Source organism: Tetrao urogallus (assembly GCF_951394365.1).
Source record: "Tetrao urogallus genome assembly, chromosome: 5".
Lineage (NCBI taxonomy): Eukaryota > Metazoa > Chordata > Aves > Galliformes > Phasianidae > Tetrao > Tetrao urogallus.
In genome coordinates, this window is record NC_136818.1 from 59,012,830 (window position 1) to 59,025,494 (window position 12,665).

The 12,665-nt window shown below is 37.0% G+C and overlaps 1 protein-coding gene across 1 annotated transcript in view; it reads right to left on the reverse strand.

Moving 5' to 3' along the window:
• Positions 1-4,765: 4,765 nt before the first annotated feature.
• The window catches only part of RAB11FIP2 (RAB11 family interacting protein 2), a gene marked incomplete at both ends in the record, with an annotated part of 28,423 nt that continues 20,523 nt past the window's right edge, over positions 4,766-12,665 (reverse strand). Inside the window, 2 exons of the mRNA XM_079535238.1 lie at positions 4,766-4,993; positions 8,775-8,820. Of these exons, the coding sequence (XP_079391364.1) occupies positions 4,766-4,993; positions 8,775-8,820 (274 nt within the window). The remainder of the gene's footprint in view (positions 4,994-8,774; positions 8,821-12,665) is intronic.

Below are 12,665 nucleotides of genomic sequence, written 5' to 3' on the forward strand. Positions count from 1 at the left end.
TCCGCAGAACCAAGCATGTGTAAGTACACATACATCTCAAAATTTGACTCTCATTTGCAACAACCGCCCTCTTTCATGAATCCTGAAAGGGAAGAACCCTTTCTAAGCCTCTTGTCAAGCCCATGGTAATACGACAAAGGATTCCGCCATGCTGCCGGAGCAAGGAAAGGAGCTGCATCCAACCAAAATTCAAGCCTCCTCAAGGGACTCGCTGAATTACACCTAAAATTCTCCTCCTGAGCACCTGCTATCCTAACAACTACTGAAGAGAGCAGAGGCTTCCTTTGTTTGCTGCCCTGTATTTAACATTCAGTTAATTGGCCTTAAGGAAACAGCATTCTCTAAGGCTGAGACTCTCAAAAGCATGGTTCTTACAAACACATATGGAAGTGGAACTTAGGAGTTACATTTTTTGCAAATGCAGATTAAGATCACAACTCAAACAGTACTGTGGTAGTGCATTGTGGTGCTTTATTAGTGTTAGACATGCAATATTGTTTTAATGGACAGAAATTAAAATACTGAGATAACATTGTAATCAAATTAAAGAGCTGAAGTTGCAATAATGAAACAAAAATAAAGTTTTTTCATGCATCCTAGGTTTACAGTTCTCACATGTGCATATAGTTGTGATTCTGTACCATTATTAAATGTAGACAAAGTACCATTGATTGCACAAGACAAAATTAACCCCTAAGGTAGAATCTTTTACAGACTTCCTATATAACCTGGATCTTCGGCTTTTTACAGCATATCGTAACACAAGACACCTGGAAGCTTCTAAGATGAATAGGAATGGCTCTATCACTTGTAATATACAGTGGCTGCTGAACAAATTGTGAAAGGCAAAGTAAATGCTCTCTATGCTATAGGAGGTTGTGACTTTTTCCAACAGAAACAAATCTCAAAACCCTTCATAAACAGATTAAAGTGCTACCTATTGCATATTAAATACTTCCAGTGCCTGTATGCAGATTTAGAAGTTATAAATTCCTGAAAATAGTGTCTCAAACTGAAGGTGCTGACAGACCCTTACATCTAGCATCATGAATGCAGCAGCACTATTATCCTTCATCACGGACTTCAAAGAGAGGAAGTTAGGTAACATGCTTCACATATCACCATTTTAAAATCACAGAGCTAACAACTCTATCATATCAGCAACAGTAATGGATACATAAACAGCAAAAAAGCATACTTTACATACTTAATATAGGACAATATTTTTTCTTTAAAGCTGGAAGTGTAAATAAGCCTCCAGTGCAGCAGTAAACATATTAAGACAACAGTTGTTTTTAGATGCATCTAAGAAAGGGCATCCTCTAGAAAAAGAAATGCAGACTAGTACCTAATGAGCCTGAGTTTCATTAGGTCCCCACATCATAAAGCCTTTCTAAATGCAAGGCAACATTTTCACAGCTGGAAAGTTACAAATAGTTCTTGATACAGAGCCAACAGCAATAAATGTAGCTATGTATAATCTAGGGAGAATGCTACATTCATTAGTAGGTGGAAAACCAAGCTAAACATAAAATACAGCAGCACGAGGTAACATATATAAATATTAAACATCCTTCCAGGATGGTAGAAAGTAAATGTTACTTACAAAACTAAAATACAGCCTTGATATTTGTTCTCTGAAGTAAGGAAAGTACATTGCTATAAGCAGAGATGTTTGAAAGGAGAATTTTCCAGTACAGGGTGTGCACGGATGAACTTTCATTCTTACTTTTGACAGAAGAGACCAAAATAATGTGCCCCAAGTTCTCATCCCTACATTTCAGAGGCCAAGAAAGACTAATTGTAAGTGGCAAGTGATTATAATTTTTAAATGATCTGTCGGAGAATTTACAATTTTGTCCTACTGGAGAAACAGAACTTACTTTGTTTTCAGCATATAAATCACTCCGTATGAAATGTTTTCATTTGAAAGCTGCATGCTCCATCAAATACAGGTGGGATGAAGGTGCATTTCAAAAACAGTCTCAAAAATGTAGAAAAATGTTAAAATTTTCATTTTAAACAGAAAATGACAGGTGTGCAATTTTTCCAAAATTGCCCCAGAAGAGCATATATCTTTAGCCATAAGAACTCCATATAAAAATTCAGAGTTGAAATTCCCGTCCCTTCTGGTAACTTTACCCTTTCCTAAATTGCATTTGTCGTTCTCCTCTCTTTCTTGATACACTGCTGGAAACAAAAGGTGCATTTATTCCCTCACAGATCAGATAAAGACGAGATAGCGCATTCAAAGCTTCACTAAATTTCTTCACTAATGCACAAAAATTGATCTTTTCGCTACCTTTAATCTGCTTATCGTTGTCGGTATGCAAATATGTCAAATGATCTGCTTTTAGTCAATTATGCAGTTTGATATTCTACATTTACATTCTAAAAGGAGTGATTTCAGAGGTGCTAAATATAGTAGAGTTTCATTTTAATAATTATAAGTTGGCTTGCAAGTGAAAAGTCATTGGAGTGTATTTACTTGCTATACCCCACTGGTGTGTATGGTTTAATCATCGTGGGTACTACACACTGCCTCACGTGTACCAGTCAGTTTGAAAATGACTGCTGAATTCAAAACAATTGCACAACTCCTCCCCGTTAACAATATGAGAAAACCACTTGCCTTAGCCAAACATTGAAAAATGTTCAAGAACTTGCATGGAAATACTGAGTATCTGAAATACATCTTGGTGTAATTAGGAAATAAAAATGAGTGCAAAACCTAACTTCCAACAGTAAATGTATCATAACTTGTATATAACCTTTGGCACTTCGAATATATTACAGCAAATTTACAGTCATACAGACCTTAAGTGGGTCAGAAAGACATTCACGTGGTTTACAAGGTACAGAACTTGATAAATCTTTTGGCTGTCAATAGAGAAATCACTTGATGAAGTGGGCCTGTTTCTTTGTCTCAGATGACTGAGGCTTCATCCAGGCAAAATGACCTACACTGGTGGATCCCAACACAGGGCTGAGAATGCTCAAACTGCATGAATTTTAACATTAGGGGTTTGGGAGATAGCTCCTAAAAATGGGAGAAAATAAAAAAAATGAGCGCGAAAAGAAGGAGAAAAGAATAAAAAGTAAGAAAATGAAATGTGGGAATGATTGTACCAAATTATCTTTTGTCTAAGAAATATATTCCTTTGCTGTCATATAAAGCTAACATTGTCAAAAGTATTCAGACAGTAGATCCATTTCATCTCTTCCAGATAATAGTTATTTAAGATAATCTTTGTGGCTTTAAAAACAAAAAAACAGATTTTTTGCAGCATGAAAAAAAAGAGGAATGTTACGCTTTTTTCTTTCTCAAAACAGCTATTACTGTTGTTATGTAAGAAAACAGATCAGGCGTAGAAAGAAGAGGTGAAAAGACAGTCATTCTTTTAAAATCCAAATCTAAAATATTATCTGTACCTTTTTTTTTGTTGTTCTACTAGTTTCTTACTGTTTCACAGCAATAGACAATCCAACTGAGGCTCTTATGAAGGAAATTAAAATCTACCTACAATAATATTGTAAGGATTCTTCTCCTACACTATTTTGCCTTAATAAGTTCATCACCGTATTTAGCCATTTTATTGAATAACAGATACCCTTTTCATCTGTCATCTTACAATTATGAAATGATCAGGAAGACATGTACAACATTCTTTCATTTGCCTCAATGAGAACTGAAAGCACTTATAAAGAATACAGACCTTTCTAAAAAAATAAAACTAAATTGAACCTCTTCCCCTAGACATGTTTCAGCAACACAGCCCATTTCTAAAGGCTTATATTTTGTTCTCATAAGTTTAAAAAAACCTAGGAGATATAGATCACGTTAAAGTCAACCTTAAATTCAGTCAGTTCTACATTTTCAGAATTACCATGTCTTTTTAATTCAGTCTGTTCATCTCTCATATACTTTTACTGTAGCAGACCTTGGCTGAACAAAGTACTCTTACCTTATTCCAACTTTTCTTCCATCCTACTTCTGACTCTATTAACACTGTTCAAAGTACTTTAATGTATAAAAAAAGCATGCAATAACTTCATACAAAAAGATCTGCAAAATAATCCCATGTAATGAGTTCGCCACCAAAGTTCAATCATTATACACAAAAAATCTGCATTTAAGTGTAAATTAACTCATTCCCACATGTGCCATTAGTGAAATGGCATGGTATTTTTCACATTGCCATACAAAAGCATACTGCATACAGTACAGCATTTACTCTGTAAAGATTGTGCATCACTGTTTTCCTCTGTGTGTAAAACAAACTGCATTCCATTGCAACAAGCCACGCTTAGATTCTACACTGGCTTGAAAACAGTGGCCTTAATGGCATGCCATAATACCAGAATTGACATATTTGCATAATATTAATTATCAGTCAAGAAAACATTCAAAAAAGCACAGGGTATCCCAGCTGATGCTGCATGGACAGTGTGGACACAGACACTGCATTCATGTGTGTTATTTACTCTACAGTAAATATGCTGCAGCTAAAGTTGTTTTCAAAAAAGGAAAAATAAGCAAACTTGTTCAGCTAACCCAATGAAGTACCATTTTGGCAGTACCTGCAAGTGTTTGGAATTAAAACCAAAAATCAAATAACAACACAAAAAATTTCGCCACAGTCCCATTCCTTCCAATGTCTGGAATTTTTTTAGAACAAAAAGGAATGAAAAGAAGTCAAAACGTTGAAATGTTATTTCCTTCCACTACCGTACTCAGCAGAAAGTCCCACCAAGTGTCACCATCTTAGCTTTTGGAGAACTTGCCAGCCTTTCGAGAAGGTTCATATGGCACTCTGAGAATACTGGGTGTTTCTTCCATCACTCGTACCAGAAGATTATCAATGTAATCCTCCAGTTCACGAATATGGCTGTCCTTCTTCTTAAGCTGCTCTTTATGTTTCAGCAGCTCTTGTAAAACCTCTTCGTAGGTGAGGTTCCGGTATCCTGCAGTGGCATCAAAAGGATTTCCATCCTACAGGTAGGAAAAAATAACAAAAATAAACAGGTAGGAAAACAAACAAAAGAAAAGGAAACAAAACCCACCAGATTTAATTAATCAGTTTTCTGAACCGAACAGGTTGGCAGGTTGCTTTTCATATATTTCTCGTGTACACCTCCGACACAGGACATTTTTCTTATATTTTATTCCTTCTCTCTTCACTCTAGAGCTTTTCCCTCCAATATCCCTCCCGGAGCAAACAGCTGGCGATACGTTGCCCAGTTTGAAATGTTTCCCACACTAACACATCAGAAAAAAAAAACGCTGTTCTCAGAAAGACGTGCACACATTTTGTGAACATCTGAGCAGTAACCCCAGCAAACTGTTAGTGGGACCTTTTGGGAAACCCACAATAAGGTAACATTAATTACAGCAGAAAAAGAGCCCTGAGAATTCCGGCCCTACCGTAACTTTCCTGAGTTCTCATCTTTAGAGAATATTATAGCAAAACATTTACTTAGCTTTAAATGACATCAGCCCTCATCTGTCTTTCATATTCTATTTTTAGTCACCAGCAGCTTGCCAGGCCTTGGTCTCTGAAATATACATTACAGCTTCCAATTTTACATTTCAGGTGAAGTTAAGAAGACCAGAGTACTTAAGGCAGAAATGTGTACTGCTAGAACACCTTGCTGCGTTGCTGCCTACAAAGCAGAAAGGGCACAGAAAGCAGCAGAGGAAACAGCAGTGTTTTGCTATTGATTTCTGATGACTGTGGATGCAGTTATCACCAAAGATGGGCAAATTGGTCCCTGTAAGAAAGGTCAGGAGGCGAACCAAAACACTATAATGTCCTATTCTATGTCAAGAAGATACAGCTGAGATCTTCAGTAACCAGATAATGAAATATTTGGCAATTTATAATCTAGAAAAAGATTGCTTCTTCCCATACAGCTCCATACTGACACGTTGGCATGTCAAATCATGAACATATGCAGGTGCCCAGAGTTTTCAGTAAAGCCTTGCAAGAAAAGACGGAGCACTGCAAACATGCTGAAGTACCACAGATCAATCAGTCACTCTCCATCAATTAGATTTTAATAGCAGCTCTTCAAATTAGGTGCTTTTAAGGATTTCTCACTGCATTCAAGATGTTTCATAGCACATTCATGTACGTGTATTTAGTATTTTGAACTTCTATTATCAAGTGACAGCATTTGACGCGATCAATAAGTGCCATTTTATAAAAATGCTCACCTTGATGAAATCCATAAATTGGTTACTAATTGATTTCCAACAAGTAGAGAAGAGGAAATAACTTTACTTTGTGGTCATTCTATTTTTAGCACATTTTCTTCCATAAGAAGGAAGCTGAATTTTATCTTCAAAGAATTAGGGATTTAGGGTTGTTTTTTTTTTACACACTAGAAAATAAATTAAGACTTCAATGCATGAAATACAGAGTTTGCTTAATTTTCTGATTTGGCAAAGGAAGAGGAAAGAATATGCAATGATGTTTTTAATCATTATATATAGTTTACTGGAAAATCATGTACAATACATATGCTTTAAAGATGTTTTGCCACACATATGCTCGCTACTTCCGTGTGATCTTCTGTGTGAATAACTTATCAAATTAAACACACAAGAAAATTCTACAATGCTTTTAGTATTTAGAAATAGATACTGCTAAAGGAAGGAAGATTTTAAATGTCCAGTTTGAGTAAAGGGTACTTAAATGCCTATATACTTACAGAAACAGATACTAAAAATGTAATATAATACATTAATCTTATGGTAAAGTGTTAAAGAACACGTTGCAAATAATGAGTTTGCAAAGGAGTATTGCCTCAGCTGTAAGACCCTGTTGGGGCACAGACTGACAACCAGAGGAGATGGAGGAAGAGGAGTCAGACAAAGCGATGGCCTGGCAATCTCTGATCATCTCCATATTTAATGAGGAATTCTACTCTGGGAATATAATCTATACTCTTTTCACATCTTTTGTCCTACTTACTTCATCCTCCTTTCAGTTCTTAATTAGGCCTTGAAGAGCTCATGCTGCCCTTTCAACTGGCTACTGCTCCCATTTAAGCAGTGCTGTCAGAGACAGGTGTTGGCACCAGAGTGGGAGACACACAAACATAATTACTCAATGCGATGCGCAAGGAAGACATGCAATGAATTGGTGAGGCCTATTATTGCAGAACCTAACAATAAATTACTTCAAACACCTCAGAAAGCAAACTGGAGTATTTAAAAAAAAATTTTCAAATGGTTTCATTCAAAACTACGGTTGTGATATATTTTCTTCTCCTAATTTGTATTTTGTATGAAATGAGCACCACCTCATAATCCTGCAGCTGACATTTAGAATAGCTGCTATTCCAAAAGAAAAATCATCAAGGATTTCTTTTATCACCTTTAAATCCTTTAAATAAAACAACTCACATATTACTTCTTAAAAGAATTATAAATGCGCTTTTACCAGCAATAAATTACACAATTTCCAGTAGCACATTTGCAAGCACGCAGAAACTGTAATTACGGTTACTTTACAGACAATAGCTGCAAAGTTAAATCACTTTTTTTGATGTTGTGTTTTGTCAGAGATTAAGTAACCGCCTGGTAGAATTTAGTTTACTATCTGATCAAAGGCAGCATTCATACACGCTGACATCTCCCACCAGTTCCTTGCATTAAAAAAAACTTGGGTGTTTATAATAACATCAAATATTATTAAAAGACATTTACATAAACCAGCAAAAGCAAACAGTACAAAGTCTTATTTCCCTGTGAAACTTGTTTTCTATGTATTGTAAAGATTGAAAACAAACCCACTTTTAAAGATTTGATCTATTCACAGAATAAATTTGAGTAAGACCACATTTTCTTCCAAACAAAGATGCTGCATAGTCCATCTGCGGAGTTTGCTTTGTCTTTTCTTCCTAGTACACAGTTTTAGGTACTCTTACAATAAAAGAGTATTTTGAATAACAACTTTTAGTATTTATTTCTATTTTAAGTGTTTTCTGCAAGGCTGCTCATTTATTATTTTTATGATGAATCCTGCCATGTATCAGCTCATTACTTCCATTTGGATTGGCCATCTAAAAACAGTCCTCCAATCTCAAAGCCTGGCAATAGAAAACACCTGTGATGATGGCTAATGGACAGCTGCCTAATGCAGGGCTCTCATCTGACTGCATTTCTCTACAGCTATCTATATAGCTATCTGAGCTATACTTCAGTGTTTCTTATTGCTCTCCCTGTATAGATCTAATTTTCCCTTTCTTTTCCACATTGTAATATTAAAGGTTATCCAAACATTTTGCACATTGAGTACAAAACTCTTCTTTATTTACAAGTTTGTTTCAGTTTTCTTATTTTCCAATTAGATTTTCTGGAAATATGAATAGAAAGCAAGATAAAATCACAGAATCATAGAATGGCTTGGATTGGAAGGGACTTCCAGGATCATCACATTCCAACCACCCTGCAACAGGCAGGGCTGCCAACCTCTACACCTAAAACTAGACCAGGCTGCCCAGGGCCCCATCCAATCTGGCCTTGAACACCTCCAGAGACAAAACAAACAAGCAACAAGCATTTCTTTATAAGAAGTTAAAAAAGAATCCTAGCTTATATTGTACTGGGCACCAGTTGGTATTTCACAGAATCACAGAATCACAGAACTGTAGGGGTTGGAAGGGACCTCCTGAGATCATCGAGTCCAACCCCCCTGCCAAAGCAGGTTCCCTACACCAGGTAGCACAGGTAGGCTGATAGCTTTCCATAACACTTCACAACTCACCATTGTTTTCCTGAGGTCCTCAGTGCCAGAAGGATTCACGTTAAAACTGCGGAGGAAAAACAAACAAACATCAACTGTGCACACATATTTGACCAAAACTTCTACTAGAAGTTACTACCGAACTGAGGGAACTAGCTGCACAAGGTATTTATCATGACTTTTTTTCCTGACTTGTCAGACTTTGAATAACGAGGACGATATTTGAAATTAGTGGAAATTTTCGTATACTCTCCGTCCACAATTTTTGATATCCTCCTGTCATAAAATCAGAGTAAGCAGCGTAAAGATGTTACAGATTGGGCTCCTCCAGCAATTTGATTATTTCTAGATGTATTTTATACTTCTAAGTATAAAAGAAATACTTCATATGAATTATTCTGGGAATAGATTCTGGGATGAGGTAGTTAAAATAAAAACACAACAAGAAAAAGGCTAACATTCATTGCCAACTTTCATGGAAGCTGCCAAAGGAAAAATTCTCTCCTTTGAGAAATTCCACTGAGGTCACCAGGTTCAGTTAGAACTAAAAAGTTATCTTGTATTAACCACGTTTGCTTTATGCTTATAATTGAGTTAATAAACTATTATTTTATAAACTCAGTGATTATCCCACGTATTTGGAAAGCAAAGCTATTTCATGATTGTGTTGTGTGAAGATAATTTTCGTCCTCAACTGCAAAAATGGCAGTAGATATTGATAAAAACAGCCATTGTCAAAGTGTCAGACCCAAGAAACAGACACTGTCCATGGAAGTTGATGTAATTATTTGCAAGTCTCCTCAAAAAACACTGCTGCCATGTCTCATGTATTTGCTATAGCAAATTTTGAGAGAAAATTAAGTTTTAGAGAGAATGCGCTCAGAATTTGGATATGATTCACCAATAATACTTCCCTGGTAGCACCATAGTAGGTGTCATTCTTTCACATCACAAAACTTACCATTTACTCAAGTTGCACGTATTGGCTGTCAAAGACAATCTCTGCTGAGAGAGCTTCAAGAAAACAGATCTGTGCCTGGCTGCACCAAACTGGTAACAAGCTCCTACGAATGCTATGACAGGCATTCAGAAGTTCATTTCTTTCCTATTTTTCAGGCTAGAGAATCTCATCGGCCTAAAACTAATGACTGATTCTATAGCCAACAAGCTGATACATGAATAAAAACAAATTAATAAAAAAATACTGCAATCTATGCTTGAAAGAATAATCTGGAAAGCACCAATTGTACACTTTTTTTGTTTTCAAATTTTAAAGTTGGCTTGAAGTAAAAGGCACGTGTCTTGTGTCCATCACTCTTTGATAACCGAAATTATAAGCCACACATTTCACAGCGTAAAAATGGAAGACATGACATACAAACTGGTGTTTTATTATTATTGTGTCCTTTTATTTTGTTTCAAAAATAGTCTTTTGCTTGTATACAGAAGTCCAGAGAACCCTCTGCTAGACTGAGGACACTAGAGGAAGATTGGATTACATGACCAGTCACAACTAGAAATAAGAAGGCATCTGAAGACTCAAGGTCTGGCTAACTCCCATTGTACCTGTTTGTAACAGCGATCTGAAGCACTCTGCCTGGAGTTTGCTGGAGAATAGTTTTGAATGAGGGGCTGCATTCATCGGGTTTTGTCTAAAAAGCAAAAGGCAGGAACCCTCCCTCACGGTCTGCATTTTAGTTTCACACTGATGTGTCAAACACATGATGAACTTGCTTCATTCATGGCTGCCTTTTGTGATCCGAGAAAAAAAAAAAAAGAGTTAACTGAACTGGATCAAATTAGCTTGGTGAAAACCAAGAATGTCTCTATTTAACGAAGTGTGGCGTTAATTTGGGATATCTTTCTTTTGGGACTGTTTCCTCATGTTAGACAAGATATAGAATAATACGGCCTGACTGCTCAACTGAGTGAGCTTCTGAAAGGTTAAAAAAGCAAAATCTTTCATTGCGCTGAATGACTTTCTGTGCAATAAGTTCTAGGACTCCCTTACACAGCAGCTGCTTAAAAGAAAAGCTCTGACTATGAAAAGTTACATTTGAAAATTAGAAATATAAATCACTAGCAATATGGATTAATCTTTTTTTCATCTAAAAACTCAGCAGTCACTTCTGTAACATTGTGGACGCTGTAACTGCAATTACAAAAGAGCACATCTGCGTATTTCACATGAAGTAATCTGAATATCCTTGCAAAAAAAAAACCCCAAAAAACTATTGAATGAAATATTCACCAATAAAAACCCCAACCCTACGAATACTCATATTTTAGAGAGATATGAAGAAATATACTGCTTCTCAGTGAGGCAGGAAGAAACAGGTGCTGGGATTGCATACAGCATGTTAAAGTCAGCCTGTCCAACCAACCAACGTGGGAGCTCTGCGGCCCCGCCGAGCCTTGCAGGGTTTCCTGCCAGCTCCTCCAGCTCGAGGTGAACGTGAGCCGTTGCAGACTCTCCCAGCTGCACCCATAACTCACTGTCCAAGAGCCCTGTAATACCTTGAAAGAGCATACTGTAAAATTATGAATGCATGCAGTTGGGGGAGTTGCAGATACTGTGTATTGAAATTAATGAGTAGGGTTTGTTGCTTTTGTTATTTTTTTTAATTTAAATTTCATCGCAACAATACATCCCTGATGTTATTGCTTGACTTGATCATTTGATTACTTACACAGATTACAGAAAACACACCTCCAGCACTACAGAACATGAACTGCACAAACGTGGTGCTCAGGGACATGATTTAGCGGAGAGTTGTTAGAGTTAGGGTAGTTTGGTTAGGCTGTGGATGGACTTGTGATAATCTTTAAGGTCTTTTCCAACCTGAGCAATTCTATGATTCTGTGATTCTTCCAGGAGCCCTTTTCTTGACTCCATAAGAGCATTCTGAATTTATCAATCTAAGCAGCCATGTAAAATCATGTCATTTTTTAACTGTGTTACAATCCCAGCACATAGCCTAGTTATAGGCCTGTCTCTGTTTTTTCCCCAGGGCTTGATAAATTGGCAAGAAACTTTTGCTATGGAAGCATAAAAATATGTTCACAGCTTGAGAAAAAAAATTCTTTTTGTTTTTAGAGAGCAGTTCACTGTAAAAGTGACTGTAAAAATCTGGCATCGCGGGACTTTATAATTACTGTTTCTCAATTATGCCCGAACTAAACTCGCTCAGTGTACAATTGAAAAGATGTTTCTTTTCTAACAAACAGACATTCTGCCAACTGCCCCTGAGAACTGAAGTCCAACTGGGTTTCTCTGGCTCATGCATCCTAATTAACGCTGTATAACTCCCAGGTGTTACATCCGACCCTAGTGCCTGCTCACTGACTGTGTCAGCCAACCTACACAAACTGGCTTGTCCTCTCCTCTTCCTGCTCACTGAGAAGAGTTTGTCCACCTTCCTACTACAATTTCCTTAATCAACTCAAGGAATCCAGTGACCTTCCGTCTGTTCTACTAATCCAAACAGGTTGGGAAACCTTTCTCCCTCCCTACTGTTGCCCATAACCACTCTCGTGTGCCTCTCGGTCATGTCCCAAGTCCCAAAAGCTCTGTGGATCTTCTCTTTCAGCTAATAAACTTCATTCACTCTGAGAACCTTTAAGAAATTCAGGAACTAATACAAGGAGGTAAACCACATCAGCAAGCCTGAGGTTGGAAAAACAAACTGCACTGAGATCATAAGGTGGTTGACCAAGTGAGCCACTCAGCTTTTGCATACCCTCTAAGCAACCAGAGGTGGAACAGACTTACCTGGTCTAGCACAGAAGTTAGTCGTGCCCCCATTTCACTCATCTGGGAATCCAATTATTTTCCTTAAGAGTTCCTTCATATCAGATGTTTTCACCAAACTAAATCCTATCCATTTTTTTTTTAATTACAATTGTTTCTTT